Source organism: Aedes albopictus, chromosome 3 (genome assembly GCF_035046485.1).
Source record: "Aedes albopictus strain Foshan chromosome 3, AalbF5, whole genome shotgun sequence".
Classification (NCBI taxonomy): domain Eukaryota; kingdom Metazoa; phylum Arthropoda; class Insecta; order Diptera; family Culicidae; genus Aedes; species Aedes albopictus.
This window is the reverse complement of record NC_085138.1, coordinates 307905588-307923041: the sequence shown is the minus strand read 5'-3', so window position 1 is coordinate 307923041 and position 17454 is coordinate 307905588. Positions and strand designations below refer to the sequence as shown.

Genomic DNA, 17454 nt, shown 5'->3' with positions numbered 1-17454 from the left:
TAATTGACAACAATATCAACCTTGCATGTAGAGTATAGGGCAATAATCTTATTTTTTCGTGAAACGTCCGAACTGGAAATGAATTTGCTTCGCGCTGTTGCATGAGCAATTCTACAGTTATACAATGTATAATATGTATACATATTTCTTCGACAGTTGACCGTTCTTGCATTCGTTTATTGAGTGGCAGGCAGGAAGATACTCTATGCCAGGGGAAATTAAGGTAATTTCTATGATTTTGGATATTCGATTTCGACAAGAATTCTCAAAATGATTTTGCAGAATAACCGCTGGATTGCCGTCATAACTAAACTGGGGTTTAGTGCTGCTTTGCCCTTCGATGATCAAGCAAATAAGAGAGTTCAATCGTCATAACAGATCTAACAACGCTGGTCTCAGTGACTTTTAAACCCAAAATGGAATAAAACAAAAGATTGTAATCGTCGATTTGGTGTTAGGTATATATTTTTAGTCTTTTTAATTTTCAATGCGATTTAAGAACATAACAGTTTATGAATGTTTTATTGATTTGCGTATTAAATTACATGTTTCAGAACAGGTTCAAATGCAGGTTTTCAAACTTTCGACGAAGTTTTTCCCCGTTGGACAGTTAACCAATTTCGACACAAGCCGTGAGCCGGAGTAATAGCACTGGTAGTAGGTCGTAGGAGCCACCGTGTTGGTAAACAATCCCTCACAGAGACAGTTGTAAACACATGTCGATCCATCGAATGTTGCTCCCTCGCTGCATTTGAACACGGAAACCTCAGATTTTGGAGATGTCGTGTAACAATAGGCATAATGCAGCTTGGAGCTTGCGAATGGCTTGAAGATCGACGTCGAAGCGCAGTCTATCCGGGTGCAGTCCGAAGCTAAGGTGATGAGCTTACAGGGGAATGTGCCGGACAGGAGTTCCGATTTATAGGCGAAGCTGTAGTTTGGAGGACACAGCTGATCCCAGGATTGCTGTCCAGCTGCAGGGCAGTAGTGATACCGATTGCAGTTGTACGGATCAGGGTAGATACCGATGCCGGTGCACAGAATGGCTGCTTCCGAGGATGAACGCGTTGTTGTGGTGATCGGAAGAGAAGTTGTAGTTGGTGCTTCTGTTGTTGTTGTTGTTGTAATTTCTACTGTTGTTGTTTCATCGGTTGTCGTCGTTATCAGTGCGGTTGTAGTTTCAGGAGGCTCGATTGTTGTGGTTCCATCTTCGCAGCCCACTGGAACAGCCGGCAAACAATCGGCCATTTCGGAGTCGGCATCATAATGGCAGTACTTTTCATTGCAGGATTCCGAATCGTAGAACGTGTTACCAAGGCACAAAACAATGTCGCGGCATCCACCACATTTAAACACTAAATCTGTTCCAGTTATATCTTCGCACAGGTTTTCAGCTACTACCGACCGATAAAAAACCCAGAGTAGCAATGAAACGTAGAGGCGCATTTTTACGACTGAACTATACGACTGCGACGCATTTGAATTACTTTCACAATCCAAGATAAGCCCAATTTCTCGGAAATAGATAATCAGAACACACTCTAAAATTGTGTTTGCACTTCTTACAGTGCTCTTGGTATCTTCATCTGTTGAGTAACTTTTTAATCTTTAATTTTCATCTTGTCAGGTGATCCTATCAGCAACGACAAAATTGGTAGTGCTGTCATCAAGATAACTCTAAGTAACCAACTCCTCAAAAAAAATTCAATATGAGATCCAATACGCTTCTGTGAAGAATGGATAACTTCTTTTATCTAAGTATAATTTTACTCAAGCATGCAGATTTTTTTTGCGCTCTCACTTAAGGCGAAACAGGAAGCATTTTCTCATTTCTTCGGTTTTTGATTTTTCATAAAATAACGAAGCAATATTTTCAAAATCGGTTTTCGTGCACATGTAGAGTATGGATCAAGGTATCTTCTGATTTTTTTTGAGTTGGAAAATGTTTTCCATTTTTGTAGAAACCATTTTTGTTGTGAAATTTTGTTCAAAAATGGTTTCTGCAAAAAGGAAAAACATTTTCCACTACAAAAAAAAAATCAGAAGATACCTTGATCCATACTCTACATGTGCACGAAAACCGATTTTGAAAATATTGCTTCGTTATTTAATAAAAAATCAAAAACCAAAAAGTGAGGTAATGCTTCCAGTTTCGCCTTAAAGGCCTGTTCATACAGTGTATCAAACAATTGTCCGTACAGCAAATTTATAGCCAAAATAATTTTTCATTCAAATGTTTATAACTTTTTTTATGCGTCAATCAAAAACGCTGAAAATTTGACCAATTATGAACCATATAATAATGCTCCATTGGTGAAATTTTGAGCGAGATCGAATAAGTTTTCTGGAAGTTATAGAACTTTTAGTAAAACTTATTAGGTTTTTGAACACATTTTTAAAACATTATATCGCAATATGTACTCAATAAATTTTCTTCAATTTGTTTGTGTTACATCTTATACCTAAAGCTTTCATGTGCAGTAGACCTGTTCACTTTTTTTGACCTACCCGTGTCACATCAAATTATCAATCCACATGCAAAAACAAGTCTTCAGTCCAAAATTGAGCCAAATTGATAAAGGTTTAGAGGTGTATCAAATCGATTTTGTGTTTTTTCGAGCATTTTCACGGAAATGTACTCCAATATCCAGAAAATGGCACCGAAAAGGTACAGAAAACACCGTTAAAATATAGTTGGAACAATACTCTACAACTTTGCCGAAGACACTACGGTGTTTAAATTGCTTATTTCAAAGTTATTCAATAATTTTCGTTAAAAAATCGCGAAAAAATATAATATTTTTACGGTTTTTCATGTAAAAGTCATGTAAATTTACATTGTATTAGGTGACTAATTTAATTAGCTTTTGCTCCTATGTGTTACGAACATTTCGTCCATACATCATTTTAGTGTAGGAATTCGTTTTCATTGACTAATTATCAAAAGTATGTCACGTTGATACTAAAAATCGCATAGAGTTTCCAGCACAAAATTAAACAAAGTTACCCATGATTGAAACGTCATTACATTTCTTTGTCGCATCTGCATCAGTTTCAATTTGGTGTAGATGGTTGAGCATGAGACTGCCGATTCGAAGATTCAAGGTTCGAGCCCTGGAATAGGATTTTTTGCGTCTCGATCCAGCTATAAGTTAATGAGACTACACTCTGCATCTCATTGCAATTTGGCATCATAGCCTTGTTTCGAAACCGTAGAGTGCATAGTAAGAATGAAGTTTCCCTTTATCGTGTAGTTTATGGCTAGATAGATGCAAGTAATCTCCACCGTTGAATGATAAATTTTGCATCCAAAAGCAGTTCCATCATCGTATTGAATTGTTTTAGCTAAATTAATCGGTATCAAACAGATGTCCAATATTTCGTCCAGCTGATCTCGTCGACACGATTTCTTGTCAACAAGTAAACTAAATATCTAGCTAGTCCTGGAATGGGCTTAATTAGCAGGTCCCGATCATCATTATTTGGGAGATTGCGTGTAAGTCATGGGCCATGGCTCATGGCAGATTCATCATTCTAACTGCTACAAAGAAAAAAAAAGTTTATTATGTATTTGAACTTGAACCTGGGACCTTCCGATCCGCAGGCTCGAGCCTTACCATCTGCGCTATTTCTGATACTTGAATCAAAGGACATTCGAATACGATGGCATGACGTCTTAATCATGGGTAACTTTGTTTTAATTCGTGCTGGCAACTCTACGCGATTTTTAGTATCAACGTGACATACTTTTGATAATTAGTCATTGAAAACGAATTCCTACACAAAAACGATGTATGGACGAAATGTTCATTACGCAAAGCAGAAATTGCTAATAAATTTAGTCACTTAAAATAATGTAAAATTACATGACTTTTATATGTAAAAACGTAAAAATATCGTGTTTTTTCGTGATTTTTCAACTAAAATTATTGAATAGCTTCGAAATAAGCAATTTAAACGCCGTAGTATCTTCGGCAAAGTTGTAGAGTATTTTACTAACTATATCCTAACGGTATTTTCGGCACCCTTTGGGAGCAATTTTCTGGATTTATGAGTAAATTTCTGTGAAAACGGTAAAAAAAACACAAAATCGATTTGATACACCTTTAAATCTTTATCAATTTGGCTCAATTTTGGACTGAAGACTTGTTTTTGCATGTGGGTTGATAATTTGATGTGTCACGGAGAATCGGAGAAAAAAAGTTTCAAAGTGAACAGGTCTAATTGTGCAGCTATGTTTGGGGTTTTATGTTCAATTCAAAAAATATGAAAAATGTGCTTATGTAGTTGATGATGTTTAAAAATTTATCATATTTTGCACATATAATCTGCCAAACTTTTTCCACCAATAAAAATGCATTAACTAAACGAAAAATTAATAGGACCTACTTTTCATATGTAGTTTATTGGGTCCTGTATAAAAATATTACATTAACCGTTATGTGGCCGGTAAACTTTTTGCTTTTTTCTACACCGTGTATTTTAAATGGGTGCTGGGTACCCGGGTACCCTGCCGGCCACATAAGGGTTAAGAGAGTTTAAAGGTGAATATATGACGAAGCCACACCTCGAATTTTCAAAAGCACAAATCTAAAGAATCGAATGTCGGTTTGAGCTGAAAAGTTGATCGATTCGTTACCCGCTGGTGATGACCAATCGATCAACTTTTCAGCTCAAACCGACATTCGGTTCTTCAGATTTGTGCTCTTGAAAATTCGAGGTGTGGCTTCGTTATATATTCACCTTAAAAAAGTTGAAAACACTTGGCATTTTTATTGATCAAAATATGATGAATTTCCAAATGACACTCTGAACATATACAGATTTTTTTATATTTTATGTAGGGAATATAACACTTTAAACGAAGCTGCATTTGAAGGCCTTAGGTATAAGCTGTAAGACAAAAAAAAATTGAAAAAGGTTCATCAAGTACATATTGAGATATAATGTTTTAAAAATGTGCTCAAAAATCTTATAAGTTTTACTAAAAGTTCTATTCGATCTCGCTCAAAACTTTACCAATGTAACTTTCATATATGGGTTATAATTGGTCAAAATTTCAGCGTTGTTGGTTAACGTATAAAAAAGTAATAAACATTTAAATGAAAAATTATTTTGACCAAAAATTGCTGTACGGACAATTGTTTGATACACTGTATGTGTAGACCCTAGACTTTGGCCAGACCTCCCTCCTCCAAATAAGTTCACGTGGCTTCTGAACGGCTTCGAATTACAATATCTTCAGAAAATTCTTCTAGATATTTATTTAGAACTTCATCCAAAGATTCCTTCGAAAATTTCTTTCAAAATTTCTTCAAACATTCTTTTACGTATTCAATCAAAAATTCTATCTCTGAATCATTCGGAAGTTTTCTTCTGGAATTCATTAGATAACACAGCGTAACAAAAAATAACTTTTGGTCTGTCTCAAGAGCAAACTTATGTGTCTCTGACAGATTTTGGGCCGCTGAATCCGAATCCGGGCTCAGATTTTGAGCTATACCTTTATTTATAGGGCAAAATATGCGATTTTGGACTTCTTTGACTGCAAGCCATTAAGCATGGGAATATTTTTTTTAAGCAATCAAAACGTTAATTGGTCAATTAACATCTAAATTAACGACTCATGCAAAATATTTCGTTTTACCAAGTCGAATTTGATAGTTTTAATCGATTTATGTTAGGCACGATATTTCCCATACAAGTCACCCTCCAAAAGTTGCATGCAAGTTTTCATACTAACATAAATCTGTGATAAAATGCTTAAATCTGTCAAATTTAATTAGGTAAAATGAAATATTTGGCATGAGCCGTTAATTTAGATGTTAATTGACCAATTAACGTTTTGATTGCTTAAAAAAAAATATTCCCATGCTTAATGGCTTGCAGTCAAAGAAGTCCAAAATCGCATATTTTGCCCTATAAATAAAGGTATAGCTCAAAATCTGAGCCCGGATTCGGATTCAGCGGCCCAAAATCCTTCGGAAACACATAAGTTTGCTCTTGAGACAAAAAAATGTTGCTCTGTGTAATCCTTCAAAATTTTCTCCAAGGTTATTCTTAGCAATCTTGTAGGATTGCTACGCAAATTTCTTCATGAATTTCAACATAAATCTTTAAAGATTCCTTCAGAAACTCATCGAGAGATTCCCCCAAAAAAATCTCGAAAGATTCATTTAGATAACAATTTATAGATAAAAAAAAAATCCTTAATTGATTTCTTTAGAAAATTCTTCAGCGGTTTCTTTGGAAATCCTTCCAGTATTCATCCATGACACCTTCAAAAAATTCTTCTGAGAATTCTATGAGATTGCCTTATGAGAATTATTATTCCAGAAAAATCCTACAGACTCATACATAAACTAATATCTAAAAAAACTTAGAACTGTTTTTCAAATCCTTTCACGGATTCCTTCCGAAATCGTATCATAGATTATTTTAGCAAATACTCCAGGGTTTTCATTCTTAAAATCTTAGACGGATCCCTTCAGAAAAATCCAAAGGAATTCTTTTATTAAATCATCTTTGCATTGCTATAAAAATTCATTGAGAGTCCCATGAGTTTCATTAAAAATAGCTTCAGGAATTTTTATTTCTCCTGAGATTATATTAGAAAATTCTTCCAGCAATTCCTTTTGAAAAACCAAAAGTTCTGAATACCTTCGGACATTTTACAAAGCATTTCCTTAGAACATCTTCCAAAGTTTTTTTCGAAAACTAGATTGGGGATTCCTTAAGATCCTGGAAGAGAATCACAAAACTATTTCGCTAAAGTTTCCTATAGAAATTTTCCATGGATTCATTCAAAAATTTTTCAAAAAGATTAATTTAGAAAATCTTCTATCGATACCTTCCAGAACTGTGCTACGAATATCATTATGAACTACTCCATTAAATCTTCATAAAATCTTTCTATCGCTCTCCAAAAATTTCTCCAGGGCTTCCTTTCAATAAGTATATCCATTAGATGTTTTGTTTTGCTTTCGGAACACCATCCAGAAATCGTTTAGGAAGTTTTCCAAGAACTCCTTGTGAAACTGCTGCTGGGATTACTTTAGAAATTTTTCTAGATTTGCCTTAAGAAATCCTATAGAATGAATCAGATTTTCAGCCAGGAATTCCTTAACACTTTTTTCCAAGGATTCAAAAAGTTTGTATTACAGACAGATCCAGAAATTGTAAGCATAACTATACAGACTAGCCATTTGAGAATTAATGCAAGAAAAAACTTTAATTTCACACATATCGTGCTCTATTATATAATATTAAATATCGGTTATCACAAGTTACATTTGACTCTTGGTTTGAAAGTGGCAGAACATTCCTTAGGGGTACCTTAAAATCGTTTTACACAAATTGCACTAATTTTTAAAAACCTTGTTTATCAGTTTTTCACAAAATAAAATTTAAAAACAAATACATTCATGAATACGAATTTATCGGACAATCAATAGGGTAAAAAATATAATTTGGACATGTATATAATTTGGACATGCACGGCGATGTATGCCTTGTTCCGGAGAGCTAATAAAAGCAGATACTTCTCAATATCAATTATTGGATCAAATAGACCCTATTCTGATGACTTACGTTGAAAATACGCTTAACAATTAAGAATTTACTTCAAAATTATCGAAAATGTAAATTATTTCACTAAAACCCATCAAATGCACAAGTATGCAAGACGACATACACTTCACAGTCACAAACAATATTTACCCCAAAATCGTTGAATTAATAACTGTAAGAAATTTGAATGCCTTATCACAATGAAAAATGTTCAATAAAGAAGCATTAAGCAGCCAATCTCTTAACATTCATCTAGAACGCTTAAAATAGGTGGTGTCCAAAATACATTACAAGTTTTCTACTGCAAATATATTTTGGTCATCTGACGAACTACATGGGGATGCACTGCGATTGCATACTTGGAGGCGTATTCTGTGGGTCTGGCGATATTTTCTCGATTCTAAAAAAAATGTAATAGTTATCAAAATAGATGCCTGTTAAGCGTGAAAATGTGAATATTTGTAAGAAAATATTTGTTAATTTATGTTGCTTCCATGATTTAGCAGTATTCATGGCTAAACATTGATATAACTGCTATGTCCAAATTATATATACCTGAGGGTGTCCAAAACATATATTCGGTGTCCAAAATGCGATTCTAACAGGCGATTGGAAATTGTGATTTTCTCAGCTTAAAATGCTTTCGTTAAGGTTTTTGTCACCTGGAACGCAAAGTACAATCATATTATAAGCGTATTAGTAACTTTGCAAAATAATCAATTGCTTTCTAAGAAAGCTAGGGGACGATTTTTCCAACGTTGTCCTCAGCCTGTCCAAAATACATGAATTACCCTAGTTTTAGTTTCAAATATAGACTTTTAGACCAGAAAATTCTGTTCAAATCCAATAATATTTTTTTCCGAAAACCATTTTTTTAAATAGTCGGAACAAGTCACACAAATTATACTAAAGGATGTTTAAAACTACAATTCATTTCAAGTATCAATAAAAGCAATGTCTAAGCTTCATGATACGTAGAGTGGAATGTTTTTATTGTCGTAGCAACATGTTTGAAAATTACAAAATCTGTGTATTCATTCGTTAAAAAATAAAAAAAAAAGTAAATTTTCAAGTTTTCTCAAAATTTTGAAGTGCCCGTGATCACGGGCAAAATGTTTTTTTTTTTCAAAAAAATTTAAACTTTAAAGTATCTCAAGAAACATGTTTTTGGAGTGATCCTGTGAAAAAAAGGGTAAACATAGTTTACAGTACATGAATTCAGCATAAATAAATAAAAAGTTTGATAAAAAGTTGAATTTTTGTAATGATCATTATGGATTATGAACTCGTTATAGATAACAAAGAATGTACTTGAAAGTAGCAAAAAGAAACATGGTTGTTTGTTGAGAAATTCGTCGTTATGCGTACGTGTGCTTAAAATATCTGGAATAATCTGTTTCGAGATTTTTCACCGATGCTGCTTCCGCTAAACTTTTTGCTGATTTCTTTAAAAGCGTATTTGAGCCCAGTCAAACTCTTCCGTCGCAGCAGTATATCGACCAGCTACCTAGTTACAACATCCGTTTGCCTCAGTCCGATTTCAGCCTGGATACTGTATACAAAGCCCTCTGTGCAGTCGATGCTTCGAAAGGACCTGGACCAGATCGTATACCGCCATCTTTCGTTAAAACCTGTGCAGCATCATTGGCCTCGCCCGTCATGTTTGTTTTCAACCGTTCGCTTAAGGAAGGTATTTTTCCAGATGCCTGGAAACTCGCGTCCATTACACCGATTTTCAAGTCTGGAAATATTCATGTGGTTGATAACTACCGCCCAATCTCGATTCTGAACTGCTTGGCCAAAGTTTTGGAAGGTCTGCTACATGACTTGGTGTACCCAGTAGTTCAACCTGCGATATCGAAATTTCAGCATGGATTCGTGAAAAAACGCTCGACCATATCGAACTTAATGGCATTCACCAGCACCGCTACCAACACCATCGAGAAGCGGCATCAAGTTGATACTATTTATGTTGACTTCTCCAAGGCTTTTGACAAGGTTCCACACGATCTCGCCGTCGCAAAGCTGAGCCGACTAGGGCTTCCTTCATGGATAGTCACCTGGATTGATTCGTATCTGTCCTCCAGAAAGGCCTTTGTCAAGATCCGCAATACCAGATCCGACGTTTTTGATATTCCTTCGGGTGTACCACAAGGAAGCCTCTTAGGGCCTCTTATTTTCATTCTATTTATAAATGACGTGTGTGACCATTTGTGGTCCTGCAAGCTGTTGTATGCTGATGACCTAAAAATTTATCGCATAGTCAAATCAGTGCTGGATTGCTGTGCTCTTCAGTCTGATATTGACAGATTGACATCGTGGTGTCGAATGAATGGAATGCAGGCAAATCCATCAAAATGCAAAGTCATCACCTACACCCGAAAGCATGAACCGATACGGTTTGAGTACTCGATGGACTCTGCGATGCTGCAGAGAGTTTACTCCATTAAGGACCTTGGAATAACTCTAGATAGCAAAATGAAGTTTAATGAGCACATTTCCAAGACCATTGCGAAGGCCAATTCAATGCTTGGCTTCTTGCGCCGTAATACCGCTGATTTCGATGACATCTACGCCCTAAAAGCATTGTATTGCTCGCTGGTTCGCAGCGGCCTTGAATATGGAGTTCAAATCTGGGCCCCGTATCGCGGTGTTCACGAACTGCGAATCGAAAATGTTCAGAAACGGTTCGTCCGATTTGCATTACGCCGACTGCCCTGGATTGATGCCCGAAACCTACCACCGTATGAACACAGGTGCGCTCTAATTGGACTGCAGACTCTAACGGAACGACAAACTTTCCTGCGGAGAATGTTTATTTTTGACATGCTGACCAACCGCATCGACTGTAGCTGCTAGCTTCAAAGAATCAGTTTCCGTGCACCCAACCGACAACTCCGCGTTGCTAGCCTTTTGTGGATTCCCGGACATAGAACTGATTATGGACGTAATAATCCTCTGGACAGGTCTTGTGAATTATTTAATACTGTTTATGACGAATTTGATTTTAATGTTAGTAGAATAGAGTTTAAAAATAGGATTAAGTATCGGTCTGTGTAGTTTTTCTAACTAAAGACGGCAAATAAATAAATAAATAAATAAATGAGATTTTAGGCTGGTTCATTTAAGATTCAGAAGCCCTTTCTAAAATTCTTCAGCCAGTTTTTTTTTTTCCTTTTGGGGCATGCTCCGGTGATTCCTTCTGGAATTCCTACAGGTATTGCTTCATGAACTCCTCCAGATATTTTTTCGGGAATTTCTCCAGGATTTCCACCAGAAATATCTGCAGGAATGTCTCAAAAAAATATCGCAGAGATTCACCCAGAAATTCAGTACGGAATTCACTAGAGATTCTTGCATTTACTTTCTGCCTATAGTAGGAATTCCTTCAAAGACTTTTGAATCTGTTAGAGATTATTTTAGGATTTCCAGTAGTATTCCTCAATACAGTATGACCCATAAAAAAAATCGAAAGTTTTCAAAGGCATCGTTCCCCTACTTCGAACTGATTAACCTTGCATGCATCTATTGGATATTATAGTAGAGCCACTAACCTGATAATGGCAAAGGAACATAGACTGATTTCATGCACATACCTTTGGAAATATAACATTGAACATATGGATGTCGAAATCGTTCCCGCGCCAGAGGCCGTTTTTTAAGGATATAATTTTCTTTCAATTGCTTTCAATCACATTCTATCAAGTTTTATTTTCAAAACAGTGCTTTTGTGGCTGGATAAGGTCTTCAGTAGTTCGTTGGTTCGTCGGACAAGAACGAAAAAAATATTAACCTATAAATTAAGAGATATTTTCTGAAAATTAAACTATTTGACAAATGATAATTTTTAGAAAATATTATGTTTTAAGCATGAAATTGTTTTTAAGTACTTAGTATTTGTATCTATCATAAAGGTAGGTATATATTCCTTCATCGACAAAAAATTGTTTTGAAAAATGTTCAAATGTTCAAAGTTTTTTATTATTTTATCATAAATACGGTTTTTAATATGTACCACCTTTTTAAGTTTTTGTTTCCTAAACATTTAAAATTATTTTTAAAATGTTTTTCAAACATGGGCGTATTAAAGAGTACATATTTTTTCATGGATTCCATATGTTGAAAAGTTTTTATCTTTGTTCATTTTGCTCTGAAAATTAGTGGAAAACTTGATTTCATTTAGAAATTGTTAACAATTATAATGTATCCCATATACGTAACCAATTAATATTTTGACAAAAAAATTAGAGATCCAGTATGATAATGACCTCCTTATTGTATCTTAATCCAAAAAAGTTTAATTCATTAGGATTATTTCATTAAAAATCATCAAATACCGCAAAAAATGGAATTTCGCATTTTTTTATGGGTCATACTGTATATCTCCCCAAAAATCCCTCCAGCATCCGTGGAAAAAAAATCTTAGAGGTATGCTGTATGATTTTTCCACGGGATTAAAAAAATCTCCAGAAATATTTCAACGGAATTACTACAGCAATACAATTGGAAATTTCTCAACAGCTTTTTCGGATTCTTCCAGTTTTTCCAGTAGATACCGCTCCTGGTACTCTATTGAAGGGATTCTTCAAGAACTCATCAAAATTCTCTTGGTAACCCAGCAAGCATTTCCCGAGAAGATTCATCTCCATGAGTTTCTCCATAAATTCCTTTTGAGGAGTTTCTACCTCCTTTCAACAATACCTTCAAGAATTTTAACAACAGTTAGACTGGAAATTTCTTTTAGAAAAGTGCTTTTGCCAGATTTTTTCCCACTTTACCTAATAGTGCATATTCTAGGGGTGTTGAAGAGGGCTTCAGGATGGTTCCAGGGGGTTTCAATGGGTTTCAAGGGCGTTCCAGAGGTGTTCCAGAGGGATTAAGGTGGTCCCAGGAGTATTTCAGGGCGTTTTAGAGGAATTTAGGGGCGATCCACGAGTTTGCAAGGGATTTCCGAGTTATTGCAGGGGTGTTCTAGGGGGTTGAGTGGGTCCCATGGGTATCCAGGAGTGTTTCAGGGGTTTTCAAAGGCGTTCTTTTCTTCAATCGTTTTCGCTTCTAGTCAAATCTTTTCCGACATTTTTTACATCTAGCCACGTTTAAAACGATTTCAGTCCACTAGAGCTCTTTTCAAATGAGAAGCAATTCCCTGCCATTTGAATAAATTGCCACTCAAATGGCTTACTGGCCACAAAACACGAAATACCCGAAAAAAATCCGCCAGGGTGAAAAATTATCGGATGTCGGGTCAAAGTCGGGTCAAATTTTTTCAAATGTTGGACCACTGTTGGACCCACATTGGATAACTGTAAGGTCTATGTTGGGTTTGGTAGCCAAAATAAAAACAGGTCAATGATAGGTTGATGCCGGGTTATACGTCATCAATTACGAACAAAGCTTGAACCGGTCAACAATTAGCGAGAATCGTCCAACATTAGGATGAGCTAGCGGAAGGAAGCGTTCAACATTTGGGTAATAGACTTCCCATACAAATGTTCTATCTTAGAAAATGAAAATTAAGGGAATTTAAATTCAATGGGAAGTATACGGAATGAGTGGATCTAAACGTTCACTGGGATTTTTTCAACTAAAGTGGAATTTTGCACGAAAAATAAACGAAAACAAAAATGCCAGTACTAACCGTTCAAAAATTGGCGAAGTACCCTGTACAGGTGTGCAAACCTAAATGTCGACAGAGGATTGGTTCAAGTCAGATTTCATCCGCTTTGCACTTCATCGCAATTGTGGTGACGGGGTAGAGTTAGGGGTAGAGTGTAGGGCTCTAACGCAGCGACTACCGATTCATTCATTTTTTTTTCCGAGTAGCATCTTAAGCAGCTTTCAAGTTCCACGAAGTTCAGATAAAGTGTGAAGTTCCAGTAAGGCTCATTGTTAGCCTCTTAAGTAGCTAGAAAGTTCTGTTCGGAACTTTATCTGAACTTCGTGGAACTTAAAAATGCATTTTGTCATGGGAAGCGTTGGGTAGCCCTGTGCTATATCGTTAAACGGGGTACCTATCATTAATCAGCGCGGTAATATTGATCTGCTTGAACCATCTTGAAAAATTATGTAACAAACATTTGCCATGGAATCGGTTTCAGCTTACGGATGGTAGGGTCTTGTACCATTTGGGCAGGTGTACCTATTTTGGGCACTTGCTGCTATAACTAAGTCACGTACAGTATCTAACTCTGTACAAAAATTCAAATCAATCGGTTTGAAATAGACTTAGTTATAGCGGCAAGTGCTCAAAATAGGTACACCTCCCCAAATGGTACAAGACCCTATTTCGTAATCAGTGAGTGTTTTCATAAACATATAATTAAATCGATTTGTTCTTAGCATGATTTTCTTTTATTATTCTTAACCACTTAACCTGATTTACAGCTCTTTTTGTCCACTAGGACACTACGTGCTCTTTAAATGTCCACGTTTCATGGAGCAAAGGTCGAGTATGCAGGAGATATGTGGTAGAGATATCACGCCTGATAACATTATTGAAAGGATGTGTGTGTACGGGGGCGGAAAAGTGGGATTCCGTTACTTCCACGGTTTCTAGAATTGAAATTCAACTGCAGAGCAGGGATGCCAAACGATTTTTTTTTAAAAATCAGTATCACTCATTTCAAAAATCTGTATTCCATACAAAATTTTGGTTAAAAATCTGTATCCCATACAAAAAGAAAAAAAAAAACCCTCAAAAATCTGTATTTCATATGAAACGATATCTGTACGGGCGCCCTGAAATCTGTATAGTACAGATAAATCTGTATATATGGCATCCCTGCTGCAGAGACTCAAGGTCTCTGTCGTATCAGGGGGTTTCAACAACATCTTTAACCCTCTAATACCCAACCCCGCCTTTAGACGGGGTATAGTTTGAGCATTTTTGTAATTTTTGTTTCATGGAATATCAAAATTTTTATATTTTGGCTGATGTTTTGGACTGTTTTGTATATCTCAAAATGGTTTTTGGTGTATTTTAAAGTGTATTTACATTTTTAAAAAATCATTGAAAAAATGATGTTTTAGTCACCTTTTAGAAGTCATTGCTTATTTTGTACTGAGTCGCTACAATTAACATATTTTAAATTTTTCCCAAATCATTCTATCCTAGTTTAATAGTTTAAGGGAATCGAATACACTCTAAAATTATTTTCCTTAAAATTACACGGAAAATAACATTTTTTATGAAAAAAATTAAAATAAAAATATTTCAACAATGAACATAAAATCTCAAAATGTTTTCATCTCAAAAAATCCGTATTCCAAATAGGTTTCCAGGAAAAATATAAAAGTGTGGAGATGTTCAAAAATAAAAATTAGAAAAATCAAAAACTGAAATTCACGAAATCGAGAATTAAAAAAGAAAATGATATTTAGATCAACATCAAAAATTTGGGTATTAGTTAAACCTCAAATAGCATTTAAATGGCGTTTCAAAGGATTTTGGGATGGAATCCCTGAAAATCCTCCTCAACTTCCTGAAACGCCTCAAAACCCTCTCGGACCACATGTGACGCACCTGAGATGCTCAAAAACTCCCTAAAACTTTTCCGTAAGGCCTTTGAATCCCGCCGAAGCTGCTCTGAAACTTCCTGAAATGCCACCAAAATCCCCTCGGACCCAATGTAGCGAATCTGAACCCCCAAACACGCCTGCCTAACGCCTCCGAATACCTCTAAGATCCACTTGCACCCCATGTAACGCACGTGAGACCCTCGGAAACCCCCGAAAACGTACCTGTAACACCTCCAAAACCCATGGAAAATCCTCCGAAACTCTCTGCAATGTTTTCGAAAACTCCCTCAGACCCCCGAAAACCCTCCTGAGATCTCCTGCTACCCCGCGGAAACCCCTTGGGACTCCCTGAAACTCCCCTGTGACTTCCATTTGCTCATCCCTATAAACACCCCCTGGCCACCGGTGCAATAGTTACCGTCATTATTAAATATTCTTATGCACAATATTGGTTGACGAAAATAACATGCATAAATTGATGTTTTAGTGTATTTAGCTTTTTAACTAAGAAATATATTCAACAACAAGCATGACATTAGAGTGTTTCTTTACCCACAATTCATCACCTCCAACCTTATCAGCTGTTACGTTCCCGTTACGCACACTTTCTTCACATCGTCAAACACCTGCGTCGGAACGGGACAGCTCAGTTCGGCGTACACCAGCCGCCGGTTCGCTCTGTAGCACTGGTAGTACTTGTTTCTATTTGACGACTTGGCAAACAGTCCCTCGCGCGGGCACCTGAAGACACACCTCGACAGGTTCTGATCGAAGCTGGCACCGTCGTCGCATGCGATCATCAGTATGCGAGGTGCAGCCGTTGGGTCGTTTGAATCGTACTCGCAGTAGTAGTAATATTTGTCATCCAACGGATAAGGTTTGAAGGTGGCGGCTGTTGGCGTACAATCCAGCTCCCCGCACAACTCCGGCTTACAGTGAGCAGGAACACGCTGGCACAATCGGGCTTTGCTGTTATATTTGTAGCCGGGAGGGCACTGATACAGGTCACCTGGGACACTTTCCCCCTCGCAGTAGTAGTAGCTGGAGCACGAATACGGATCCGGATAGAATCCTTCACCCATGCAGTAGAATAACAGTGGGGAGCTAGGTGGTGGGACGTTGGAGCAGTCGGCTTGGCTATTGTCTGGAATGAAGGAGCACGCACCGGTTTCCGAATGGCAGTAGGGTGATTCCGTTGGGCATAGCTGAGTGGGATTGTTCGGTTCGGGAAGACCCACGCAAATTTTCACCGTTCGACACCCGACGCAGAGAACTGGTCGGGTTCCATCGCATGCCGGTTCCGTTGGAAAAAGTATTTCGGTTGTCCGTGCTCGATTTAGCACGCCCGGCAGAAAGGTGTTGTTGGTGATAGATATTGATCTTGAGCCGGTAATCTTAATATAGAAGAGGAGGTGAAAAAGTGACATATGTTAACATGATGTACATTTTCTTACCAATATCTGGATGAATGTCAGTAGAGTAATCTTGTTTGCAGCCAGCATCATCTTTGTATAAACTAGAACATAAGTAAGTTAAACCACTTGAGCGAGATGCCTTTATAAACTCTAGTTTATATCTGACAAAGTGATATGGTTCGTACTCCAACTTTATGTTACCTTTGTTATCAATCCCATTTCCCAATGCAGTCTAACCTACTTAATCCACTTACTCTTGCTCTAGCTGATAGTGTCTCAAGTAAGTGCATGTCATTGTGTAAATAAACATAACTCAAATAACAAATTAAAATATCTCAAATCGCGCTAAAGTAAAATGTGTTTTAGGCGTGTTTTACAGTTCTGTCAGCTTTCCAAATGTTTTGCCGAGATTTTGTCTTCAAACAAATAAATTGTCCGTATCGGTTGAAAATCGTACATTGGCTACTACATCATCCTTTCAGAGCTTGATGCAGTCGATTATTTCACATGAAGCCTTGAAGTCAATAAACAGGTGATGCATGTGGATCTGCATTTCGGGAAGATTTTCCTTGACGCAAAGATTTAGCCCGTTGTCGAACGGCCATCGACTAAACCAGCTGATCAGCTTCCCACGAAGTCATTCGTTTTAGGTGATAGACAACGGAAGATGATCTGGGATAGTGCTTTGTAACGTAGTAATTTCTTCCGCTGCCTTCATGCTTAGTACCTGATACATTCTCTGCACCATTCGGGTGTTCGTCAAAGTGTTGCTTCCACCTTTTCAACCACTTCACGTCCATCAATCTTGAGGCGTCTAGTCTTATCCTTGTACATTTCGGCTCGTGGGATCTACTTCGGAAAACTTACTGGCGCCGTCCGCACAGTATAGTTGGTGTTTGGTTCTGCGCACCGGTCGTAAAAATAACAAGCAGTGAACAAAATTGGCGGCAAC

General features: G+C 36.9%; 2 protein-coding genes across 2 annotated transcripts; both read right to left on the bottom strand.

Annotated features, from left to right (window-relative positions):
* Positions 1–434: 434 nt before the first annotated feature.
* LOC109406551 (uncharacterized) lies at positions 435–1476 on the bottom strand. Its single transcript, XM_019679646.3, has one exon. It carries the CDS (start codon positions 1444–1446, stop codon positions 562–564), a length of 885 nt encoding a protein of 294 aa, XP_019535191.2. The 5' UTR covers positions 1447–1476; the 3' UTR covers positions 435–561.
* Positions 1477–15619: 14143 nt separating this feature from the next.
* On the bottom strand, positions 15620–16993 carry LOC109406555 (uncharacterized). Its single transcript, XM_019679651.3, has 2 exons — positions 16542–16993; positions 15620–16481 (listed from the first exon to the last, which is right to left on the bottom strand). The coding sequence occupies exons 1-2, from the start codon at positions 16590–16592 to the stop codon at positions 15672–15674; spliced, it is 861 nt and encodes a 286-aa protein (XP_019535196.2). The 5' UTR covers positions 16593–16993; the 3' UTR covers positions 15620–15671.
* Between the last annotated feature and the right edge of the window lie 461 nt (positions 16994–17454).

Excerpts from the sequence above, each read along its gene's own strand:
- LOC109406551 (XM_019679646.3), bottom strand. The coding sequence starts at position 1,446 with ATGCGCCTCTACGTTTCATTGCTACTCTGGGTTTTTTATCGGTCGGTA.
- LOC109406555 (XM_019679651.3), bottom strand. The coding sequence starts at position 16,592 with ATGATGCTGGCTGCAAACAAGATTACTCTACTGACATTCATCCAGATA. Across the intron at positions 16,482-16,541 it reads TGACATTCATCCAGATATTG|ATTACCGGCTCAAGATCAAT; the intron begins GTAAGAAAATGT and ends TTCTATATTAAG.